This window comes from Pezoporus flaviventris, unplaced genomic scaffold (genome assembly GCF_033815535.1).
Source record: "Pezoporus flaviventris isolate CSIRO_AGI_PZ_B2104156 unplaced genomic scaffold, CSIRO_AGI_Pfla_v1 ptg000013l, whole genome shotgun sequence".
Lineage (NCBI taxonomy): Eukaryota > Metazoa > Chordata > Aves > Psittaciformes > Psittacidae > Pezoporus > Pezoporus flaviventris.
In genome coordinates this window covers 23,601,754-23,627,210 of record NW_026892561.1, presented here as the reverse complement: position 1 = coordinate 23,627,210, position 25,457 = coordinate 23,601,754, and the positions used below count along the sequence as shown (strand labels likewise).

Genomic DNA, 25,457 nt, shown 5'->3' with positions numbered 1-25,457 from the left:
GTGGCTCTTCAGCCACATGGGGACAGGGTTATAAAGACCAGATTGGCTCTGACTTCTCCTCTCTGTGGAGCTGAGTGGTTTTGCCCCTGCTTCCCCCTCTGCCTGCGGAAGGCTGGAGGAATGACACCGGTGTCCTCTAGAAACAGGAAAAATATTACTGAGGGAAATGTCTTGGGTTTGTCCCACTGAATTTCAGATGCTCACCAGAGGAAATCGAGGGTGTGCTCATTTTCAGCTCTGGTTCTGTGTCCCATCAGGAGATGACTTGTCTCCTGAGCCAGAGCAGCCTCAGGAAGGCTCTGATGTCCATCTTAGCTCTTTTCCCCTCTTGGGATTCATCTGAGGTTGTGAGGCTGGTGGGGGCAGGGCCAGAGCCAGGGTTTTGGTAGGGATGTTCCCCCAGAAACCTCTCAGCCTGTTTAAAGGAAAGAAACTGAGTTTCCATCGGGTCTGAGCCTTTTTGATGGGTACCATGTTGAATGAACCGAAGATCTTTGCATTCTCAGGTAGTATTTGGGAGAATCACTCTGATATTCTCCATCTGAAGAATTTTTACATTTCAAGGAAAATATAAAGGAAGAACACCATTTAAACAAGGATGAAAACATGTGCTTTGGTTCAGAAAAACATATTCTGCTGACCTGAAAGAGCCAGCAATAAGGCAGTGGAGAACTGGAGTTTATCTGTTCCATACATCTTCAGACTGTCTCCTACTGAGGGCTCCTGGGGAAGGGGTAAGGGCAGACCTTCAGACATCCTTACGACTCTGGCAGAGGCATGGAGCTGTAAATAAGTTGCAGATTGATTTACCAGTTCCTTCTCCCCCAGGTCGTCTATGAGATCAGTGTGTTCTGAATCTTTATGCTCATTCCCCAGCCAGATAAATCCATCGTCCCCTCAGCTGTGGCGAAGGCAATTCTGTTCCTTTCTTTCTGCCGCAGCGCTGCAGGGCATGTGGCTTTGCAGGCAATTGAATTGCACTGAATTCCTGTGACTGCTTCCTTATCCTTATGTTTCCAGCTTCCTTCACAGATACAGAGCAGTCAGTCCAGCAACTCCCGGGACTGTGCTCACCGGCTCAGCGCTGTACCAGCAAAGCATGCCCTCTGCTGTCACCACCGCCATAAGCCGGCTCTCATTGCACTTCTCTTCCCTGGCTATCACCACGTATGAAATACTCCACACACTGCTTTCATGAGCAGGAAAGTTTTGCCACGTATCACTTCCTTGCCAGCAAGGAAATCCCTTTTTTCTTAATCTTCTAGCACTCAATCCATTAGGGCCAAGCAGTGATCTGCGAGCCAGGGCCATGAAATTCCTCATCCTGGCTTTGGACATGCAGCCGGTGCTGCTGTGCAGTGAGGAAGCCACCACTGCCTTGCAGGTATTGCTGCTTGCCAAAAACACTTGTGGAGGGATCGTGCTGGCCCAGGAGGTACAGACGAATGGAGGAAGGATAGTCAGTTATAACCGAGTGATAATGAAAACCAAGAGCTCAATAATGGAGAAAAACTCCCCAAAAATGGTACCATATGTCCCCGGGATGGGCCATACAGAGAGTGGTGGTGTTGGGATCATACACAGACTTGCAACAGCCCTGAGAGTTTTCTGGATAAAACGCTGTTTCTATAGTAAAACTTACATGCAAATCTGAGAGAACTGGACTCTCCATTAATTACAGGCCTCTGGGATTGCTGCTCTAGGTAACAAAGTGAGAGAGGAGCTGGGCTGTGGAGGTTCACAAAGATTAATCCTGCTACCTAATTTTAGCAATGTCTGGGAGCCTGAGGTGTGGTCAGGATTTCTGTTGCTGCTACCTGAGATTAATGCCCAGTCTCAGCCTCCTAGGATGCTGCCATGGCATCTGCAGGGCTGAAAGCAGACACCTTGAAGTCAGACAAGGGAAATGCCAGCACAAACTTGTGTAGAAGGAAAGGTGAACAGGATGAGCCAGGAGCAGTGCCAGGGTATTTACCTGCACTACTGCAGATACGACTAGGAGCCATGGATGGTCTGTGTTAGGGACTGTAAAAACAGACGCTGGCCCATGCTATAAGGAGGTACTAGCATAAGGCAAGAGGTGATCGATCAGCACATGAAAACATGAAATAGTAGAGGGCTCTGATTTCTCTCTATAACTCTCTATAAACACCAGCTCCACAGCAAGAGCCCGTGCCTCCCTTCCCTTGGCTGTGACACTAGCCCCCTCTCACAGAGGCCAAGCCAGGAGACCACGGGCAGTTGACTCCGACCACACTACCAGCAGCGTTCATCCAGGGACACAGGATCCTGCCCTTGGGATTGCAATAGCTCTGCGGCTGCTTGTGGCCAGCTCGGGGTGCAGCTGCCATTCAACACAGCAGATCCACACGGGGGGGACGGGCTGCAGGCAAGCAAGCACCCTCCTTGTGCCTGCAAACCTTCCCCGGGATTGTATGATCTGCCCCGGCAGGAACAGATGCCATAGACTTGGCTGCAACACCGTAAGGCTGATTTTTTTTGGACCGATGTCTTTATTCCGGGGGCTCTTTCTTTGCTCAAATTCCGTCTTCGCCTGCCCTCCCGTGGAGACCCGGCAGAATACAGCCGAGACACGAGGATTTCAGTACCAAGACCAGACCCACGAACTAGAGAATAAACTGCGTGCATCAGGAGCTGGGGCCCACAGTTCACAGCACTGCTGCGGGCACACAGCCCACCAAGCAGTGCTCAGCTGCAGTAAACATGCATCTCCCTTTCTCTGCTGTGTCTTTTTGAAGCCTGTGCTGGGAAGTAGAACAGGGAAGGAGTTTGCAGCACGGCAAGTTGGGTTTGGTTTTGTTTGTTTTTTTTTTTGTGTTTTGTTTTGTTTTGTTTTTTTTTTCCAGAGCAGAATACATCTGAATAAAAGGAAAACTCTACAACATCACTGTCTATTGGGCAGGTATTTACATGGGACGAAGGGGAGACAGGTACCAAAAGAGCTGTTCAAACACGTCCTGGAAAGCTTCCTGGAAACCATCCACTTTAACGGTTTGGTGGTGACCCTGAGGCTTGGCAAGAGTCAGACCCTGTATCTGGAGCCTGGTTTTCAAAGGGCCAATAATCCAGCAGTATTGACAGGGGCAGGCCTAACCAGTCCGGTGTTTGTGCGTTCCGCAGCTGTACAACATGCGTAGCGCAGCTCTGTGTGTGACAGCTCCCTTGCCTCTGCAAACACTGCATGCTGAGCAAAGCTTGCTGGCACGGGCAGGCTGTGCCAGATGCCTGCAGACTGCTGCCCCATGGATAGTAAGGGATCGATTGCTATGGCTTCAGCTGAACTGCCTGGAAAAGCTGTGACATCACTGTTTAGAAAAAAACAGAACTCTGTCGGGAGGAGGAAACACAGCCGTGGTCCAGGAAAACACAGTGTTTGTTTTGCAAAGGCGGCTGGGCAAGTCAATGGGAATAGAGGTCATGGCTATGCAGTCTGCTTGTCTGGGGCAAGTGGGGCTGTGAGCCCAGTCCAGCCACTTCCAAAAGAGACAACTGCAGGAATCAGAGAGTTAGCAAGCTTACAGACCTGCAGCTCCCAAAAGAGAGGGGAGAAAGAGAAGTATGTGTGTCAAATGACCAGTTCATGTGTCAAAACCCCACCATGAAGACAACCAGATTTACTAAACATTAAAAACCTACCAGGGAGAGATGGTGAGAAGCAGCAAGGTGGGAAAGCAGGTTTTTGCTATTCTTAATGCGCAGGTGATGCCCCACTTGCTGTTTCCCCCTGCCCCCCCGTGCCTAGCACAAGGAAGCTAGTGAGGGCTTGTGCTGGGTTCAGCCCTGCCAAGCAGGCAGCAAGTGTACCCAGCCTGAGTGGTAAGGAATAGGCTTCTGTCCAGGAGGATGCACATGAGAGTCCTCGGCCCATGAAAAGCCTGCCTTGCAACCTGCAGGCACTTCCTGCAGGCTGCCTGGCCAAATCAAACAGCAGGAACAGGCAGAGGCTGACTCCAGCTCAGTCAGTTTTTTAGGCTTCTTATATTCCAGCAGATCTGGTCTGCTGGGAGGCAAGCCTGAGGAGTTGGGGGTCCTGCAAAGCAGTTTCTCCCCCCTCCCCTTTCTTGGCATTTCCCTCCTAAGAAGGGCTGCTTTGTTTGCATCATGTCCACATCTGTTCTATGGTGTATTGGAAAGCCCATCCTGCTCTTCACCTCCAGCTCCTGACCCTGGAATCAGTCAGGCCCTCCCCTTCAAGCCAGTGTTTCCAAGTCCCCCCACTATGAATCACAGCCCTAGCCCTGCACCAAAATTATCCATGAATTAAGTAAAATAAAATGAAACAAGCCCTTTGTGGCTCAGACCCCACCCCAGACCATACTGAGGAATGGCCAGGCTCCACACTAGAACTGGCTGCCGCTGGTCCTGCCTGTGTAATTCAGAGAAGCTGGTTGTATGAGGCTCTTTCCTTGGTTTTCTTCAGCTAGTGAGCCCTCACTAGCAAGGAGTGGCTGTATTCCAAGAACACAGGGCTGGATCACCCCATGGCTTCACCCCTGGCTCTGCACAGCCACGCAAATGGACTAAAGTATCTCTGCTCCCTGCTTGGGGAGAGCAGGGGGACTCCCTCAAGCTGGGCTTTCTCAGCTCTGGCCTGCAGCCAGTATGCAGTGGCTGGAAGCCCAGAGATACTATCAGCCAGCGAGCTCCTGGAGGGGATTACAGACCCTGCTCCACTGAGCAATTGAACAAGGCAGCTGAACTGCAGCCCCCCACTGGCCCAGGCCCTGGAAAGCAAGAGGAGCAGCAGGCAACTTTCTTCCCTGAGCAATTCTGGCAATTGCATTGGTTTCCAGGAAATATAAATAACTGCACAGCCATCTGGAACCAGCCATGGGCTGGTCAGCAAAAGCCCTCTTCCCAGCATCTGCCCTATTTCTGCTAGCTACTTGGTGCAAATGCAGAAAGCATCAAGGAGGTGGCATGGTGGGCAGACCCCCAGCACTCGGAGCAGTGAGCTCAAGTCTTGCCCTGCCTTTATACCAGAGACCATCTTCCCTTGACCTTCAGTGCAGGGCCAGAGCGGCTCCAAGCCTAGAAGCTTGTGCAGGGGCTCGGGATGCTCAGCCCCTTCCCAGGCCACTGACTGGCCTTCAAGGTGCTATGGACACAGGCAAGAACAGAACCCTCACTCCATCGTACTTCACTTTTCTTCATTTTATTTTTATTTGTACAGCTATATTTTACAGAACGCATTAATGCAGTTTAGACACAGCCCAAACCCTGTCTCCCGAGATTGTTTATAACACAAGCATGTAAAATAAGATCAAAAAAATAAAACAAAACCAAAAAAATAGAACATTCCCCGACAGAGAGTTCCATCAAAACTCCTTTTGCAACATCAGGCTGTACCTTGAAGAAACGGAGCTCAATATAGTCCATACATTGAAAACTTCCATCGAAAAGAAAGGCACCGTGCGAAACCACATTTTACATATATACAGACTGAGAACTAGAACAAAAAAAAATTACACTTTATTATTATTTTAAATTCCTTCTGCAGCTTTGTTGGTTTAATACACACTTTTTTGTAAATTGTAAACCTTCACTTGCAAAAAAATACAAATACACTGATGCATTTAGACAAAATATTTTCTTACTTGTACAGATGCAATACTTTAAAATATCTCATTAAGTGCTCTATCATAATAAAGATTCTCAGAATGGCTTCTGCCTGCAGAGTCCAACTGAGCCTTTAATGCATTATATATTTTTAATATAGCTTTTTTTTAAAGGTCTATATATATTTATTTTATATATATATTTATATATTTATATCTATATATATTTACAACTCTGCCATAGATTCCTTCACCTTTGGTTAAAAAAGTTAAAGCCCTCTCTTTAATAGCATACTTTCTCTTTAAAAGAACACACATTTTGCATACAAAAGAAAAAATCTGTTCCCATAAATCAACATTACATTCCTCATCTTCAAACGGCAAAGGCTGTGAAGGTTAGACTCCAGAGTTTATCAACACTCCACTGCACAGACATTTAAAATGACTATTTTGATTTTACGTTTTATATACAGTAAGATCTGAATAATTTTAATTTTCTTTCCGCTTCACATAACTGGGAAAAAATAAAACCCGTGTATTTGCAATTTCTGTTCGGTTTCTAATGTTTTTCCACCTATCTGTACTATGGGTTTAGAGGCACTCCATCATGTGATGAATTTTTTTCTTTTCTTTTTTTTTTTTTCTGTTTGTTTTAATTTTACTCCTTTTTCTTTTAAAGTGTTGCAAGTATCCTTTGGACAGATTCTCCCCATGGCAAGACAACCTTCTCCTACGAAATCCTCTGCTTTAGCAGGCCTTGGGGAGCTCTGGAGGCACCTCGCTCGCTGAGATGCGATACTGCACCTTGGTGTTGGTGATGGCCCCGTGCTTCTGTCGGAGGTGAAGCCGCAGCTGGCTTTTGTGGCGGAAGTGTAGGTTGCACTTCTCACACTGCAGGGTGAGAGGGAAAGACAGAGGGTGTGAAATGTGATGCTAGGGAAACACATCCTTCCTTTTAGGGCAGGCACCCATCCTGTGCAAATGCTTGTCCCCCAGCAGCTACCTCAGGATGCTGAGTGCATTATACTGGTGGATGAGGGAAATGTGGGAATATGGTGGAAGAAGCAGTACCTGGGGACTCTCCAACCCAGGCTTTCAGCAGCACACGGTTTGGTTTATGGGATGCTCAGAGGCTCAGGTCCCTTAGGGGAGGACCCCGGCTCTGATGGATGTAGCTCCAAGCTCCTTATCTAGATGCTGAAACCAGCTATGGGACTATTTCAGGAGCTGCTTTTGACCCCTGACAAGCTGGATGGCTCCAGAGGGATATGTGGATGATAACCCCTGCTCCGATTTCCTCTCTAGCAGATGGGGAAAGCCACAAAAACTTCAGCAAAGAGCAGGGAGTCCTCAGGCTGCAAGCAAGGGCAGGGCAGGTTGCTCAGCTGGGGACCCCAAGCTAGGCTTTGTGCTCCTTTCCCCTCATCTCTGTGCACAGCAAGCAGCTGTGATTTAAGCCACAGATACTTGGAGAAGTGTGACCTTCTTCCAGATGGGGTAGAAGAAAAGAAGAGCAGCTAAGATGTACCCAGCCTGGGCCACACATTAGTGTTTCCAACACAGCCGTTCATGACAAAATAACATGTCAGCATCAGTTAAGGCACGAGAGGGGTTGAGATCCCCCCCCCCCCAGACAAAGCTGAGTTACTCACATGATACGGTTTCTCTCCCGTGTGGATTCGAAGGTGACTTTTGAGGGTCTGCAGGTGCCGGAAGCGTGTGCCACAGATCTCGCAGGGATACGGCTTCTCCCCGGTGTGAATGAGCACGTGAGCACGGAGGTGGGCCACCTAGAGAGAGCAGTTCCAGGTGAGGACAGCCCCAGAGATTAGGGCATCCCAACCAGAGCAAGTGCATTCCACCAGGAACAGGGGTCTGCCCAGCCATCTTTTTTTTTGGTCTATTGGGCTCTAGTAGGGAGTCAAAACAACATGTATCTGATGCCCGGTATCTCTAATCCTTAATAGCAAATGGAGGAAAAGAGCTAAAAACAGCAACCACGCTTCCTTCATACTAAGCCAAACTGGCCCACACAGACCATAAAGTCCCTTTTTATACCACAAGACCACAGGAAGAGCTGTCCTAGGCAGCCTCATCAGCCTCCTCCCCGCCATGAAGTTATCACCAGTTTTGGGAAGGAGATCTGTCCATGTACCACCTCCCCAGGCTCTGCAGGTCCCAGAGGCCATACACACCTGGACGAATCTGGCCCCACAGGTCTCGCACTTGTATGGTTTCTCTCCGGAGTGGATGCGTGTGTGGGTTTTCAGGTTGGCCGGCCGGTTGAACTGTGCCCCACAGATGTTGCAGCGGTACGGCTTTTCTCCTGCAGAACCCAAAACAATGGGTGAGGGATTAACTATGGGCACGCTCAGCCCCCACGATCCACGGTGCTCCCCAAAGCTAAGTCCCTTCAGATGCCATACCCCAATGGCATGAAGCACTAGCCCCAACTCCTTGTCCCTTTTGGAGATGGCTGTGGACAAGCAACATCACCTCAGGGTGTCTCCAGAGCAGGGTGAGCTCAGGAGGTACCCAGGCACCACCAGATTATCTTTTCTTTTTCAGGCTGGGAGCTGCAGCCTTCAGGGCAAGGGAGAAAGTCAGGTAACTCTCCCAGCAAGGATTAACAACGTTGCTCCTCCTGGCCCTGCAACAGCGGCTGGCACATCCCCACAGCCATCACTAACCCACACAGGGCCACCTGGCTCCCTTTGGGCTCCTTGTGGTCCCCAGCCCATCCTGCCTCTGCAATTCGTCACCTCTTTAGAGGAGAGAAAGGAGATGATAGAGCAGAAAAACCAAGGCATGCCCAGCAGCCTGGCTTCTAAGTCATTATTTTGGCTATGGTCACTGCTGCTGGCCTCATCAGATGGGTTTGATGACAAGTGGGAATTAGCCATTGTCTGTCCCCTCCTGCTTTTTTCTTTTGTTTCCAGGCTTTGACCCCATGCACCCTCAAACTTTGCCCCGGCACCTGTGTCATCTCATTTGCCTGGAATGAACTGAGACTGCAGGGATTTGTGTCTAATTCAGTGCAGCAGCACTGAGTCGTCAGCCCAGACTTCCTTTCCCCAGCTAGTTAGCTGGTTGTTGACGTGTTAAGCGTTAATAAAGGCATGGGAAAAAAAAAAATCCCTAGGTTTGTCAGCAAATGACTAAACCCTTAATATCCCCTTCTTTTCTCAGCTTTCAATGTGGTGATTCAGACTCCATCCATTCACAGATTTTCCCATCAGCAGAGTTTCTGCCAGGCTAAGTATGACCTGGATTTCTAGGATGTAGGGGAAAAAAATCTCCAGACTTCTCCCTGAATGTTCTTTTTAAGTCTATCACAAAGTAACCTGGAGGCCAATGCATCCCAGCCATGCATTTTGCAAGATGCTTTTAGAAATGGTGGTGCTCAGGGCTTTACAGCAAAGGAGCTTGAGCTCCATCCTCCTGCTGTGAGGAGAGGCAGCATCTCCCCCATTCCCAGGTTTGGTGCTCTGCCCCAGGGATCCCTAGCAATGCCAAGAAAAGCACCTTGCTCTTCCCATCATGGACAGCTTGTGACACAGAGCAGAGGACGATGCACCTGGGACAAGCCCAGCCATAGATACCCACATGCCCAGCAACTTACAGCCTCCCCAGTAGGTCTTCCCCATGGCCAGCACCTACCTGTGTGGACGGTTTTGTGGCTGGCAAGGTTCCCCTTGTAGCGGAAGGAGGCCTGGCAGCGGTCACACTTGTAGGGCTTGTCACTGTGTACTTGCAGAGAGTGTCTCTTGAGAGAGGCCTCCTCAGAGAACCGGCAGTCACACTCATTGCAGAAGAAGGCTCCATTCTCTGGAAGAACAGAAAGGAGAGCAATGAGATGGGCAAATGCATGGGCAGCACTTTGGTGGGCCACGGGATAGGTTTGGGATTGTGGAGAGGGATAGCGAGTGTTGGAACAAGAAGCTGAGTGCAGGCATTTGTGGTCAGCAGTATTTGCACCATGCCATTACCTCCTGACTTTTTTGTGCACACAGCAATATAATGTGTGGTTTGAGAAAGCAAAGTCATCATGAGCTCTCTCTCCTTCATTGTGACACAAGCCGCTTCCAAGAAGCCAGCATCTCATATGAATACTTCCCAGAGGGGTCCACAAAGGCACTCAAGTTATCAAGCATCCTCTGAGGGATGGATGCTGAGCTCTGGAGCAACCCCAGCACTTTCAGATGTCTTGAACCTTTAAATGTACAGATGTCTTCCTTGGGCACGGGAAGACCATTATTATCTGAAGTACAAGGCAGGTCGCCCTCCATAGGAGGGTGCCTGTCTCTTAAGTGCTCTATATAGCTTTGACTGTCACAGTCGGATTCCCTCTGCGGATCTCTGCCCACACTACAGGTGACAATGCTGCACTCCCCCTCCCTGAGCTACAGGCAGATGGGTGCACAGATACTCGTTTCTGGGCTTATGGAGTTTTGCAACAGGATTGCAAGCCTCATTATCTGCATTTCTCCAGATGTGCGTATTGGACACCCTGATAATTAAGACATCATGATGGAAGTATGAGACACACCATCTTGCCTAATCCCCATTAGGGTCATTACATCTGCCAAGCTTGTTCTCCTGTGGTTCGGGGGGTGGGGTGAACTTGTTTCCTGTCCTTAGCTGACAAGTTTGCAGCAGGTGACTAACTCCCCACGCAAGATATCTAGATGGTGCTGGGGAATGGGAGGAAGGAAGCAATTCTGATGTATGCGTGTCCCTCACGTGTGCGCACAGCTGGTTAGCCACTTAAGAGGGGACTGTAAAGCACCTTGGGATCCACCAGCATCAGGGACGGGTCTGACTGCCTGTTTGGACACAGGGCACTGCATGGATGGGTACCTGGACTGCACAGCCCCCTTGCCTGCTGGCTGAAAAGGTGACCAGGGATGCAAGACTCACCGCAGCTGGAATCAGAATATTCAGACTGGGTTTCCCCCATCTCCTCTCCGAAGTTTGAGCCAGGGGTATGAAGGCACATCTCAGCATGTTGTGGGGACTGGCAACCACAGGAACTGCACTTTGATGAATGCATGTACAGCGGGGACTGCCCTTCACTGCTCCGAGGGGACCCATCCCGGGACCTGTGGAAAGACAGCAACACAGAGAGCTGTGAGAAGGCTCTTGCTGTGCTTCAACTACTAGGTCCTTGTTTGCACTCTTCCACGCACAACGGACAGACATGTTTTATGGGAACACTTCTGTGGCAAGATGCACAGCATAGCCCTGATCAACAACAGGTCCCTGAGCCTCAATCCCATCACCAAATGGCCTCAAAGCTCTCTAGGAACATCCAGGTTCAGAGGATAGTGTACTGTTCCCTGGTAATTTGGCCTTTCCAATGCTTACAGCCAACCAAAAGCTCAAGAGATTCTGGATCCAGCAATACTAGTTCCATCACTAGTCCAGGCACCACTACAGTGGGGACCGCTGGCACCCAGCTGATGTCACTGGCAGTGCTCCACCAAAGGCAGAGGTTTCCACCTGCTCATGGCTGGACTGCTCAGCCAAATGTTACAGATATTTCACACATTTCCAAAGTCTTACAAACAACACAGCGAGTCTTGTGTCTCCAGAGAGGGGCGCTGGGGAGAGAGAACCTTCTCACCTGTTAACAATATTGTTGAGTCTGCTTGCTTGTGGGATAGTAGAGTCTTCTCCACTCACGCTTATCTTTGTCGGGGATTGAACGTTGAGATGCTCCGGCTCCATGGACTGCTGGCAAGTGGACATTGGCACATAGGTGCGAGGAGAAAGGCTTCCCATCTCATTCTGGTCAGCATTGTCTTGTTTGGTGTTTTGATTGAGAGAGTTGAGGACGATGAACTTGTACTTCTTCCAGTTGCACGCTTTGGGGTCTGTGGGGCTCTTTGTGAAGAGGGAGTTGGAGTTCTGACTGATCCGAGCATTCTTGCTGCTGCTGGACTCGGTTGGCGAGTTGGGCTGACAGTCTGACTTCTGGGGGCTCTGGGGGCTGATGAGTCCCTTGCGGTCCAGGGGGGTGTTGGTAGGCTCAAAGTGCTGGCTGATCTCATCCTCTGAAGAGGTTCGCTCCTCCTCTTTGGCCACTTTGTCACAAGAGAAATAAGGATTGTTCCGGATCGAAGGGACAACAGGTTTGGGGCCAGAGGCTACGCTGTAGTGCATGTCACTCCTGGCTTCTTCAGCAGCACCTTCTTTTGGAGCATAGATGGTAGCGTGGCACATGTTGGCTGAGATGTCAGTAATGGTTCTCATGTACTCTGTGGGGATGGTCCTGGAGCTGTCGCATGGTAGGATCCTCTCCTTGGGGAAAGCACCTGCCCTCGAGAGTTCAGAGAGGGGCATCCTCATCTCTCTCAACTCATCATCCACAAGGAAGCTATTTAGAGGGAGTGGGCTGTATCCATGGTAGGAAATGGGGGATCCAGCCAAACCATTGATCAAGCCAGGTGCAAAGGCCCTCCCGTTGCAGAGGGACCCATTTTGGAGAGGCATGCCATTCTCTGAGACTTCTCTGCTCCGATAAGCCATCACCTCTGGGTGACTCAGCATCCGTCCAGCCAAAAACTCTTCCCTTGGGGTCTTCACAGCAGACACCATTTCTGCTTCACTGGAATCAGGCAAGAAGGAGGGAGACACAGTCATTTTCAGCCCGTAAGGATAAGTTCGCAGAGACTTTGTTGGCTCTCCCCGTTCCCACCCAAACACACCATCTCAGGCTCTCCAAAGTACACTCACAGTGCTCACCTAGACTTGACAAACCTTCGGCAAGTATCAACCACATGCTCCATCTGCAGGTACAGTGCAGTGGCCATCACGGCCATGATGTTGCTCTCCCTCAAGTTCAGGCGGGATGTATACATGAAGTCCAAGAGGATGCAAAACCCCTCAGGGTTAATTTCAGGGTCCAGGTTGATGACATTCAAGTTGCACTTGAGCTGGTCAGTGAAGATGCTGTAGAAAAGGCCACTGCAGAGAGGAGACAGGGGAGAGGATGAGTGTTATAACAATTCAGAGGAAGAAAGGGAAATTTGTCTGAAATCCCTTAGCACAGAGGGGTTCATGAAGGGGAAGGGAGGAAGAGACAGCAATTAAAGAATTCCCTGAGCTTTCCCCTTATTATCAAGCTTGGTTTCTCAGCTTAGTAAGCGTCTTCTGCACTGTACTTTTCCCGACTGGAACAGCCTGCTTTTAGATTTCACCCGCTCAACAACTCCCTACTGCCTACATTTAGAAATTCCCCCCTTTTTTTTTTTTTCTTGTCGCTGTTCTTACCAACACCCCCTTCCCACTGTGACTCATTTCTTTCAGAAGCCTCTTGGGGCACCCATGCTCACTCTTTAACCAGAAAAGAAAAAAAAAAAAAAAAGAAAAAAAGGAAATGTTGGCAAAACATTTTTCAGATGTCTTCATAGTCAGACCTTTGCTTTCTCAGATCTTTTATATCTTGTCAGCAGGAGACCCTGCAAGGCATCTGCCGTAATCCAACTGCGTAACGGTGGGATGTTATTTACCATACACTAGGAAACAATTCCAGCAATCTTAGGAGCTGGAAAGGGATTTCAGACCCCACCAGGCTTGGAAAAAGAAATCAACAAAGGTGGGTGCAGCCAGCAGCCAGGGAGGAATAGCTCTAGAAATAGCAGCAGCAGGGGACACTGAGGTCACAGAGAACACACTCACCCCAGCGAGCGTCCAGCCTTCCCTTTCCTTCCCGCTCCTGTCCTGTCTTTGCAGAGCATTTGAGCTCTACCTCAGGAATATGCCTCATATCTGCTCTGCTCCTGTTTGTCTCTGTGGGTTGCACGTGGGCAGATGTGGGTGTGCAAGGAGGAGAGAGGGTGTGGGCATTATGCTGGAGGCAAAGAGTCGCAGCTCTAATCCTGTTACAGGTACAAAATTCTTGGCGGCCCCTTTCACTTCTGCTTCTCTCCCTCCATTTCCCCTTCTGTAAACCCCACAAACCTCCCCAGTGCTGCAGCAGTACTGCTGACGGCCAAAGACAGAGAGAGTGGGGAAGGGAGGCAGGGAGGGAACCCTGCTCTCACCTGCAGGCCATCAGGACTGTTTTATGGGCTCTGAACTGCTCCCGGTTCACGATGATGACAACATCAGTCAGGATATCCCGGCTTCTAAGGCGATTGAGATTGAGAAGGACATCGCTCGCATGGCGGGTGAACTGAATGCAGCTGTCTGCTGGCGAGGCCATCTTGAGTCTACTTGAAAGAGAAGCAGGAGGAGGATGGGAATGGAGAAGCAGCCAGGCAAGCACCCTAAACCCAGCGAAGAGACAGCTGCTGCTCTAGGATGTGCTCAGACAGCCAACTGCTGCTGGCAGGGACAGCACTAGATCCTTGGTCCCAAGGCAAACAGCCCTGCACCCCTCCAAGCACCTGCCAGGCTGCTACCAACAGTGAGACCTGGCATGTCTCAGTCCCACCCAGAAAACTGGCAAGCAAAGGTGACCAGACCCTCCTGAAGGTTAGCTAACCAGCTCCTCATTCTCCCTGCCTCGCCCATGGCAGCTCCACCCCAGCCCACTCCTCCCACCACCACTTGCATTCATCTCCATGAAGCTCCCAGCACAGTTTCCTAGCCTTCAGATCTTCCTCAGAAGCAATCCCCCTCACTCGCCTGCTGGCTGGCTGAAAATCTAGCCACAGGAATCAAAACAAGCCATTAGGTTCCAAATGAAGATTTCAACACCTGGAAAATTCAGCCTGCAGTGGATCACCAACCCTCATTCATCAGCAAACTACTTTCTTGCTCCCAAGTGCTGGCCACTCTGGAGAAGACCTGTCCACAGTTTCCCAATGAACTGGTGGTGACAATGAAAAGAAGAACTCATCTAACCTGCTGAGCTGCTACCCACACTGCAGCCCAGTCTCTCCCAGTGAGCAAGGCTCGAGTTAATCGAGGAACATGAAGCCTTCCCTCAACACAATGCCTGTTGACCCATCTCAGAAATGTCCTCCCAGCTAGCACCCAGGGAAGACCACAACTCCCTGTGCCTAAAGTCTGAGCTGGAATGTGCATCCTCAGCATCAAATTCCCCCGTGATCAACCCCCTCCCACAACTTCAACTCCTCCTCCTTCCCCAGCAGCATATGAACGTACAGTATTTTCTACAGAGCAGCTGCTCTCCCAGAAACGAATTCCAGCTGGGTCTAATGAAACCTTCATTCAACATGGTAAAGGGAATGGGGAGGGGGGAGGATGGAAGGGAAAGCACAAAATTAAGATTTACATACCCAATGCCTCAATTCACAGTCCAAAAGTTTCTTTCAAACCTACAAATAAAGCACAAGAAAACAAACGCCACATTAGCTGGCAATTATGAATTGGCCATGGCAGGACACAAGCCTGCTGTTTCGTTCAAGTATCACTTGGATAAAAGCTAGAGATAACAAACCTTCTACTCTCCAGTAAGGTTAACATTTGTTTCTTCCGGTACAGTACATTCTTATCACAACCACAGGCTTTGAGAATCCAATCATAGCTTCTTCCACACCCTCTAGCCCAAACTATGGGCGTATGCCAAGGAGATTTTCATTTCCATGACTCAGGAACTTAAAGGCAGGTGGGGAAGGGAAGCCAAGTGAGAATTTTCTCACCACTTCTTCCGGAGATAACTCTTCCCTTGCCAAGATCAAATTCTCAGCTGGTGCCACATCCAAGACCAATGCCATATTCCCAGCACCTTGTTAACAGGTATGACTTACACACAAGCATCTGCTGCCACTCTGCTCAGAAACCTGGAAAGAGCCTGAATCCAGCCCTCAGAAACAGCTGCTGTCCTCCTCAGAATACACACTCACTCCAGCCACTGGTAAAAATGCCCTCGCATAGGACTGCCCAACAGACTGGGGAAGATACGAGCATCACGTACCAAAGTGACTTGGCTAGGATTGCATAGGAAGCCAGTGGTGGAGACGGATGAGGACCCAGAACAAATGCCTTCCTTTGGCTGCTGGAAATGCCTTCTCCCAAACCTCAAGCTTTGTTTCCAGCTGCTGGCTTCACAGGCAATGTGGTTGGGGCAGCATGGCAAGGAAACTCAGGAGTTAAATGCCTTTCAGAACTCACACTATTACTCCCAAACTCACTTAAAACCAGCAAAGACAATTGACCTGGCATCAATGCAGGAAGAAGTTCCTCAGGCAGCCACCCCAGCAGGGAAAAGCACAATATATAAGTGAACCAAGAAACCCCAAGACCTTCACCCCACTGTTTTGAGGACTGACCCTCAAAAAAAAATGGATGGACACAACAGGACTGCCAGCACTTGCAAAGAGCCCATCCAACTCTGTGAGGAGAAGTGCACATGTGGAGCCGAAGCTCCCCTCACATCCCTGGAGACACCGGGGTGGGATGATGAGGTGATAAATCTCATTCAAAACCTAGAGGGGTGCCTTACAGCCCCATTCCAGCTAGCAAATGCAAGTCTTCAGAGCTGTTCTGAGCCTGACTAGCTTAAAACTTAATACACACATACAGTGACTCATTTCCCAAACACTGCAGACTCTGATCTTTCTATGCATGCTTGCTCCCAACTCGCTACCAACAATCACAAGCCAGGGGACCCGTGGAGCTCTGCAAGGAATCCAGCATGCATCCATGTATCCACACAAGCGCAGATGTACGCATTTGGGGCAGCTGGGTGGCATCCCAACCACATATGCAGTGACAGATGCACCCCGCTGGGCTCCCAGGGACTCACCCCAATGTCAGAGACACAGGGAGGTGACCCATCCAAACACCAGCAAGGTTACAAACTGGGATGAACTCTGTGCCTGGGAGCATCATGTGAGAAGCTGCTGCTGTCGCCAAATTCCCTTACCCACAGCGAGGCCACAGTGCTGCCTGGGGAAACACATAGCTCTTCTCCCAGAGCTAGAACCCGGCACAGCTCTCTCCCCGCTCCACTCACAAATTATCCCTCCCCAGGGCAGCGCTGCTGCAAGGGGAAGGGGGGGCCATCCCAAGCAGCTTCCAGCTGCAGGATGTGGGCATGAAAAAGGGAAAGGGACCTTCCTTCCCCTTGCTATGCTGAGCTGGGTTAACCCTGCCCCTCCCGGCCTCTGCACAGCACCAGCTCTGGACTGCAGCACGGGAGGATGCTCTGACCAGAGACCAGCAGAGCAGGCTACAGCAATAAGGAGCAGAGACCAGCGATGGGGAGCAGAGAAGACCACTGCAGCCAATCATGGTCTTAATCATCCACCCCCTTCAAAGCCTATGCAGTTTCCCAAAACTAAGATGGATCCCCAGCACCGCCCCAAGCTCACCCCCCCTACCGTTTTCCTGCCCAGTACCTTGTAGGTGTGGGCTCTTCGGCAATCCTTGGGGCTGCACACCAGGGCTTGCTGTGCCCAAAGAGGAAGGTCTGGGCCCATTTCAGGGGTGGCCACATGGGACTGTCACTGCTGCTGCCTTCCAGGAAGGCATTGGTTCTACCCCAGTGGTTCAGGGAACGGCCCTTCCCTGCCGGCACCTCCCCGAGAAAACCCATTCCTGGAAGGGAGCCCAGGGCTGGCTCTACCCTCCCTGCAGCCGGCTCAAAGAGCATGGGGAGGGTGCACCTGTGCGGGGGGAATCCCTCTCAGCTCCACCCCATGCAAAGGTGAGACCCTCACAGATCTCCCACCCAGGTCAGAGGGAAGAACTAGGGACTTACCCCCTCATCCATATTTCTGCCATGCACAGGGAAACCCGTCCATCCATCCACTCCTCCATTTACAGGGAATCCCTTTTCAATCATCCTCCTCCCACCCTGTACACAGGGGAAACTTTCTGCTCCCCTACCCCCTTTTGCACGGGGGATATACCCTGTGGCCTCTTCCCCTCTCCCATCCCAAAATACATAGTCTGAAGGAGGGCATGGATCACTCCCCCTCCCTGGCACCCCTGCCTCTTACCCCTCCAGAGCCTGCAGCGCTGACTCCCTCACATCATCTTGGAGTGTGGCTGGGTGAAGTCTCCTTTCCCCACAGCCTCATCCCACAGTGCTTTGAAACTGCCCGCCCTAGGGAAGCTCCAACCTGTCTCCCAGCCCCTTTTCTCCCCAGTCTCAGCCCCATGGGAACATCCCCTTTGACTGCCAGGTCACTGCCTGGTTTATCCTTAACAGGAACCAGGACAGCCAAGAAAATGGGGTGGGAAGCCCTGGGCGCAGCCATAGGTGCTACAAGCCACGGTGAAGAGGATACTTTCAGCCAGGGGCACGCAAGCACCCAGCTTAGCTTTTCTGATATCATGCAGTCAGGGAGCACTAAGCGTCCTTTAGCTGTCACAGCAGAGTTTTATTAATTTAGTAGCTTCTGGTTGGTGTCTAGGCTAAAACGTGGCTAGGTTAATAATAACCCAAGAAGAGACTGAGAGAAGTCCTAGCGCACGGTGTCAGCACAGATCAAAAGCAGCATCACTAGTGCAAGCCCTGTCGTATTTTCCATTGTACCCTTCCGTGAGTAGATTGCGCTCACTCTATCGAGCGGTCTCAATCTGATCCAATTTCCTGCCAGCAAACAAATGTTTCTAGGAAATGCAATACGTTATCTGGACGGGTTTATTATCAGCATTTGGAACCAGGAAAAGTGCATACTTTCTCAAGCGCTGCAGGGAACTTTATAGTTTGTACTTCAAAAGAGGGTTTTAAAAGGATTGCCCTTGAAAGCTGGCCTGGCTCAAGTCTCCACATTGTTTTGGTCTTTGCAGAAGAAAACACGGAGGGGGAAGGCACACTGAAACTGCCTCCAATGTTTTCCACTGAGAACTCCCCTGCCCTCTCTGGAGCCAAGCTCTGACTGCGAGGCAGAGGCAGCACATGCCCTTGGGAAGCGAGGAGTCAAGCTTTCTTCAGCATTTCGAACGACCCCAAGCAATTTGGCACATTAATTTTTCAAGGAAAGGCAGTAACAGCTCCCCAGCTGAAGTCAAGGAGCTACTCCAGAGAACATGGATGGACACCATGCCCTGCCAACAGTAAGCTCTGCGGCAAGGTGCTGACCCAACAGCCGGATGGAGAGTTGGGCATCCCCAGAAACTGAGCTGGGTCCGTGGCCCAGCAAGGCTCAGAAGAGGTGCCCCATCAACTGCACCCTGCACTGGGGCAGTAAATCAGCAGCCAGCACAAACCCAACCCTCTCTGTGTCCTCCTGGGTTTGATGGTGGCACAGCTCATTTTGGCAGTAAGAAACCAATCTGGCATCCTGCCTAGATGGGACTAGACATATAGGCACTTTGGGAGTCCCTTGGCCAGGTGAAAGATACCCTCTCACCCTTAAATTTAGCTAAACTAAAGGAGACTCATTTCAGAGGGTACGCATTCAGGACACATTGTTCAGGACCCACAGTCCTGCACTGGGCTCACTCCAAGCTCCCCCCTCCATAAACAGGGGTCCCACATTCCTTATGGATACCTGGTATGCCACCCAAAGACAGCATGCTGACCAGGAGGATGAGGGGGGAGAAAACAGTATAGAAAAAAAGCCTTCTTGCCCTCTCTCAATGACCTGTGCTTCAGATGTGAAGCTCCACAGAGATTACTGGGGCTTTAAAGCAGTCCCAAACACTACACACTTGCTCCGATTTAGGGCTGTGTGTCTTTCGGCTGCCAGCATCCTGCAGCAATGGGAACACACAAGATCCAGCATGGATTTAAAAAAAAAAAAAATGTGGGGAGGACTTCATTTGCAGTCTAAATTTGCAGTCTGAAGGAGCTTTCTGGTCAGATGCTGACTTTTGGATACTCATCTAACCAAACTGCAAACTGTGAACTCCTGAGGTTTGCCAATGCCTGCTGTAAACATGGAAACCAAGTGTCACTTTTTGCCAAACAGAAGAATGGTTTAAAAATAGATCTAGAAAAGAATACAGGCACTCGGCATACAGGGCTCCTGTTTATAGACTCCCATGCTACTATAAAATGGAACAAGAGGTTATGAGCATGAAGGCAACTTTTAACCAGATTTAGATTTTACAAACTTCTCAGAAACCTGAAAGCAACATTTCAGGCTCCAGCCGAACCAGTAAAAGCTCTTCATGTGGAGTTTACAGTCCAAATACTACAGCACATGGACTAAAACTGGTGTGAAATGGTTCTTCAACCTCAACACCATAAATACACGAAGGTACGTAAGCTGCACACTGAGAAATGCACTTACTGGTTCCTTTTACTCACCTATAGACTTTGTAACAAGGTTTTCTTTTCCATGGGGTATTCACATAAAGTGAGAGGGCACCCATCCCTGCCTGTACATTACAGGACTGCCTCACAGAGTTTTACCACCTGTATTTGTAATGGTGTTTTGAGGACAGTGTTACTGTTTACTGTAAAAAAAAAACAACAACCAAACAAAAACACCCTGAAAACCAAAAACCACACAAACCAATAAACAATCCAACCAACCAAAACCAAACAAGCATCATTCCTACAAATTAGTATCTGGCTGCTGAAAGCTCACACCTCCTTTAACCCCTCCCAGCAAAAAAAAAAAAAAAAAAAAAAAAAAAAAAAAAAAAAAAAAAAAAAAATCGTAAGAAAGCATAGCTTTACAATGCATCCTAAATTAGGCAGAAATTCATGGGCAGATCAACACCACAACTCAGAAAGATTTTCACATGAGATTTCATGACCAGACCCGGAGAGAACTCCCTATGGAAATGTCAGTGACTTTAATAAGTGCTCGGTTGTTTCCAATTAGTCTTCTTAAGTAAGTTCAGTGGCATCCAGAGTTTCCTCTGCCACTTTCCTCCTAGCTGGCAAGCTTTGATTTTTCTGTTTTTAAAGGAGCAGTTAATAAACATGTTCCCACTCTGCGAAGCTGCCGGCTCCCTAGCCGGGAGGAAGGGAAGAGCTGACACTAGATGGCACCAGTTAGCTTTGCTGCAAGAGCAATTTTCCCCCTTGGAAAATAAAACACCCCAACCAAACCTGGAAAACATATAATTTTGCCGATGTAATTCTGTTTCTCTTAAAACGCGTCTGAGCAACATTACTTTTATGAGCTTTTCCAGCCTTGTTTTGAGAAACTTAATGTTTCTGCTAGGTTTATTTTTGTCTCATCAGACAGCAGGCTGAAGTCCTCCCCGTGCTGCAAACAGAGATGTCTGAAAAGTATCATAACGACTTTTGACGTAGTTTTTTTTTTTTTTTCCTTTTCTTGGGGGTGGGATTTGTAAGAATCACTTCTCATTCCGACTTCTTCCTTCACAATAATAACTAACCAGTTAACCTCCACTTCCTCTCCCAATATTGACTCAGACAGTCAGAACTGAAAGGGATTAGAAATTGGAATTGAAATGCATCCCAAGAGATCTTTGATCTGTTTTGCCAGTCAAAATTGAACACTCTGAGATGAAGTCTTTTCTCACTGGAACAATGCAATAACCCACTCCTCTGGAAAACTGCTAGACACCCTTTGAATATTTTTCAATATATTTGATGATTAGTTTCATGCAGGAAAATTTGCCATCTATAATGTAAGCTTTTAAGCCTGTGATCCTGTCATTACAGGAAAATAACAGAACCTCAGGTTCTGCCTCTCCATGTATCTATAAGGCGAGGCTTCCCCTCTTAAATATTTTTAAAGTGGTTTTTGAACTGTAAGGTTCCCCCCTACCCCCCTGAGGACTACAGGAAAAAAATCTGTACTTGCTTTTAAAGCACTTATCCTTAAAACATTTGAAACAATACAGCAAATAATAATTTTTAAAGCATTTAAAAGCTCAGAAGAGGAATCAATATGCATTCGCAGATCGAACAAGGACCTGATCCCATACCCGGCCCTGCTGACACTTTTACTGGCACATGTTTGAATTTGGCCCTGGACAGAGATGCTGGACCAAAGCAGAGCTCCTTGCCGAGCCTCATCTGTCTGGCCCCAGCCTCCCTTCGCACTGACCCTGCGCCTACTTAAGTCAGTGGAGAAAACACTAACCCGGGGCCGGGTTTGTTGTTGTTGTTGTTTTTGACTCAGGATTTTAATCTCAGATATGCCTCTTCCCTGGAAATGCATCAAGGGGTCAAAGGCAGCTTTTTAGGCACATCTGCGAGGCCGCCACGGATTTTTCTAAACAAACGCCTTGCTTTCTGTTTCCCTTCTTCCCAAGAGGCGATTTCATAACACTTCATGCTGTGACTTTGCAAACTAAAGGCGAGGGGGGCCGGGCAGGGGGGCAAGATGGGGGAGGGGGGGCGGCCGGGAGAGGTCGCTGCCGCCCGACCACGAAAGTTTTCATAACAAACTTGGGCTTTTTCGGTTTTGTTTTGCCTCCCCCCCCCTTTTTATACGGGGGGTGGGGTGTATGCGTTAAAAAAAAAAAAAATAACATAAATACACACACGCGCAAGCACACAGGTAACGAAAATAAAACCTTCTCTCTTCCCCCACCGGCTTTTGGGGGAGCCGGACGCAGGCCGGCGGGAGCAAAGGCGACGTGCGCGGGGGTTGCGCGGCTCTCCGCGCCCGGGCGCGCCGCTCGCTCCAGGAATAGCGTGTGGCCGGGGGCCAGCCCCGCGGCTGCCGGCGGCAGATTTACGAGGGCTGTCGCCGCGCCAAGTCCGCCGCGGTAGTAAACACAAGGGAAGGGCTGCGATGGGGGCACCGGGGGCCTCCCCCCGCGCCGCACCCGGGACCCCATCCTTTGCTCGGCGGCATCCCATTGGCCCCGGCGGCAGCCTTCTTCCCGGCGGAGGACCCCGTCTTCTCCGCCGCGGGGGTGTTATTATTATTAATAATATTAACGTTATGATTATTTTGAATCCTGCGCGTAATATTCAGAGTTACTCCATACACTTTCCCCCCTTCCCGAGCTTTGCCCCGCCGTTTATTTCCCAGCCGGTAAAAGCCCGTCGAGGCCGCCCCTGCACACACCGTCGCGCCGAGCGCGCCTCCTTCCCACCCGCACGTCGGGGCCGCCGCTCCGCGGTGTTCCGGGGCCGGCAGCCGGCGACGGCCGAGCTTCCCCGCGGGCTCCCCCCTTCCCCAGGCAGAGAAATGCCGCAAGTGCTCTCCATCATCGCCCGCTCTTAGCCCGGGGCTTGACAGATCACGGCGCAGCCCCGCTACAGGTTGCAAAACGCTCCAGTCGTTTTGCAGTTAGGTCGGGGACTGAACAACAATAATAATTGTATAATAATAATAACAGTAGTAGTAACGATAATAAAATGCGCGTGTGTGGGGGAGATGATGCGGAAGGGCCGAACGGCGGTGCCGGTGCAGCCGAGCCCCAGCGCTACCGTCAGCCCCGCTCCGCGGCGGCGAAACGGCAACAGCGACACAACACGCACCGAAAAGAGAAAAAGAACAGAAAAAAGGGGGGAAACAAGAACGGGGGGGATGCGACGAAAGAAAAATCACACACCCCGGACGAGAGATCCAGCCATTGGGACCCGACCCCGAGTCACGCAAAACGCCCCGTCTCGGCGGGCAGCAGCCGCCGTCCTGCGTCCGCGGGGCGGCTGCAGGTGCAGAGCGAGGCCGCCACCGCCGTCCTGCCCGTCCCCGCCTGGCCGTCACGCGTGCGGGAGCGCCAATAATCCCCGATAACCGATAATCCCCGGGAGAGGACGGCGAGGGGAGACACCACCACCCCCCCCCCCCCGTTTTACATGTTCCCACCGTTAAGACATGCAGCACCCCTGTTTTGCCTCTCCTGACAGCAGGCAAGCGAAGGGGTGCGTATGTGTGTGAATTAAATAAATAAAGCAGGAAAAGCACACGTTAAAATTTAAGAGAGTGATAAAAAATAAAATAATTAAAGGGCTGTTGGGGCACCTGCAGCGGGAAAGGGGGGTAAGGAAAGAAGAAAGGAGGGAGAAAAAAAAGGGGGGGGGGGAAAGGATAGAAATATATAGAGGCGGCTCCGCGCCAGGCGTCGGACCGGGGCAGGGAGGGAAAGAGGAGGGAAAAAAAAATGGAGAGAGAGGAGTGGAGGGAAAAAAAAAAAAAAAAAAAAAAAAAAAAAAAGCTAGCGAGAGAATTAAAGGGTAAAATCGGCCGCGGCAATAGAAGCAGCAATCACCTGGTCTCCGGGCTTTCCTAGAAACTCCTTGCATCACCACTTCTAAGAACCCCAGTTCTAAGAATCAACAGAGCCCAATTCTCGGAATTTGAGCTGCAGACTCTACCATTGCGCTCAGCACGGGGAGGGCCGCGGACCTCCCCTCGCCGCTCCGTTGCCGCCGCCGCTGCCCCCCAGGAGCGAGGACCCCCTCCGAGACACTCCCTTCGGGAGTGTCTCGGAGGGGGTCCTCGCTCCTGGGGGGCGGCGGCTGCGGAAGGGGTCCCACCGTATCGCCCACCCTTCTTCACCCCCCCTTTTCTCCCCCTGCCCAGTGGTCGCGCCCTGGGCGGCGGGTCACGTGGCGGCGGGTGCTTGTGTGTGACGTGGGGGCGCGGTGGGGTGGCGGTGCGCGGCCGCGGAGGACATCGGCGGCCGGCGGCAGAAGAGGAGGAGGAGGAACGGGGGGTCCCGGGTCCATACCCCGGGCGGTGCAAACACACATCCCACCACCTCCCTTCACCCCCGTTCTCACATCCCGCCGAAAGGGAAGGAAGAGAGCTGACAAAAGATCCGCTTTTTATTATTTTTTTATTATTATTTATTTTTATACTTAATTTGGGACCGGGGCGGAGGGGGGGGGGGGGGGGCACTTTCGCGTTTACAAAGCAACCCTCCCCCCCCTAAAAAAAAAAACAAACCAACAAACCAAAAATCAAACCCAGCGAGCAAAGCCAGGACCCTGCTGCATTGCACTGGATTTTTACTTTTTGTTTTGTTTTGGTTTTAACAATTATTTTTCCCTCCATCAGCTTTTTCACTAATTTTTGCAAATGGCCACGCTCAGCTCACGGCCTCCTGTGGGATTTACTCTGGGGAAAAGGAGCTTTTTCCGTAAAGGGCCCCTTCATATGCTCCCCTCCCCGTGGTCCTTTTTGTTTTCAATTTTTTATTTTCTTTTTTCCCTTTCTTTGACAGGATTCTCAACACAAACAAAAAATTACGCTTCTTTTTTTTTTTTTTTTTTTTTTTGACATGCGTTTTCTCTTTTCTTTCCCAGGACTCTGGAGTGGTGGGTTAAGTCTTTGTAGCTGTCGTTGTTATTGTTGCAAAATAACCTGTAAGTCTGTAAATAACTCTGCTTGTACGGAAATGTCGGACTGTGCTGGGGATGCAAAACCGCGCTGGCTTTTCTGGAAGGGATTTTGTGTCGGCAGTTCGCTGGGCAAAGGCCTTTGCTGGGAGGCATGGGGTGGCTGGGCAGGGGGAATAGTGCAAAGCCTTTGCAATCCATGTCTCGGGTGGGTTTTGCAGCAGGGCGCAGCGGGAGGGGGCCTGTCACCCCTGCCTTCCGCTGGTCCCGTATGGAAATGTATCGCTCTGTATGTAAATCCGTGGCGATTTCGGCCTTTCTATCCCCTGGCCTTGCGTATTTATTTCAAGTGGGCCTGCTGCGGGAGTTTGTCTCGGGGTAGGGGGGATGGATCAGCAGATCCCAAGTCTCATTTTCCTTTCCCCGTCGGTTCTTTGGGCTGCGAGGTGCCGCTGCCGCTCGGCTGGCGGGGAGCAGGGGAGGGCGCGCTCCGGGCTGCGATGGCATTCCCGGCCCGTTGCAATTAATAGAAATTGTTTACAAGAATAACCACTGCAGGTCACGGTGCCCTCGGTCCACTAATGCAATTGCTCACAGCTACTGGTTCAGCCACTGCCGAGCCCCACGGAGCAGCCACCTTGGACGCAAAATCGCCGGGTGCTGCTGTTATTTCATTTCTTAGCTGAGCTCTGGAACTGAAACACTTTAAAGCAAGGAGGGGAAGGAATAAAAAGAAATTAGGAAGAAAGCCCTTGTGCTAATCTGCCTCATCATTCAAAACG

At 50.3% G+C, this 25,457-nt stretch overlaps 1 protein-coding gene across 2 annotated transcripts; it reads right to left on the bottom strand.

Moving 5' to 3' along the window:
• Positions 1-5,157: 5,157 nt before the first annotated feature.
• On the bottom strand, positions 5,158-23,720 carry BCL6 (BCL6 transcription repressor). Of its 2 annotated transcripts, none has more exons than XM_061452184.1 (10): positions 23,604-23,720; positions 14,831-14,869; positions 13,628-13,795; positions 12,327-12,548; positions 11,206-12,189; positions 10,500-10,681; positions 9,240-9,407; positions 7,775-7,905; positions 7,232-7,369; positions 5,158-6,470 (listed from the first exon to the last, which is right to left on the bottom strand). In XM_061452184.1, the coding sequence occupies exons 3-10, from the start codon at positions 13,786-13,788 to the stop codon at positions 6,327-6,329; spliced, it is 2,130 nt and encodes a 709-aa protein (XP_061308168.1). In that variant the 5' UTR covers positions 13,789-13,795; positions 14,831-14,869; positions 23,604-23,720; the 3' UTR covers positions 5,158-6,326. The 2 variants fall into 2 exon arrangements, with proteins under 2 accessions (XP_061308168.1, XP_061308169.1); XM_061452185.1 differs by having other exon boundaries at positions 13,628-13,798; positions 23,604-23,710.
• Positions 23,721-25,457: the final 1,737 nt, after the last annotated feature.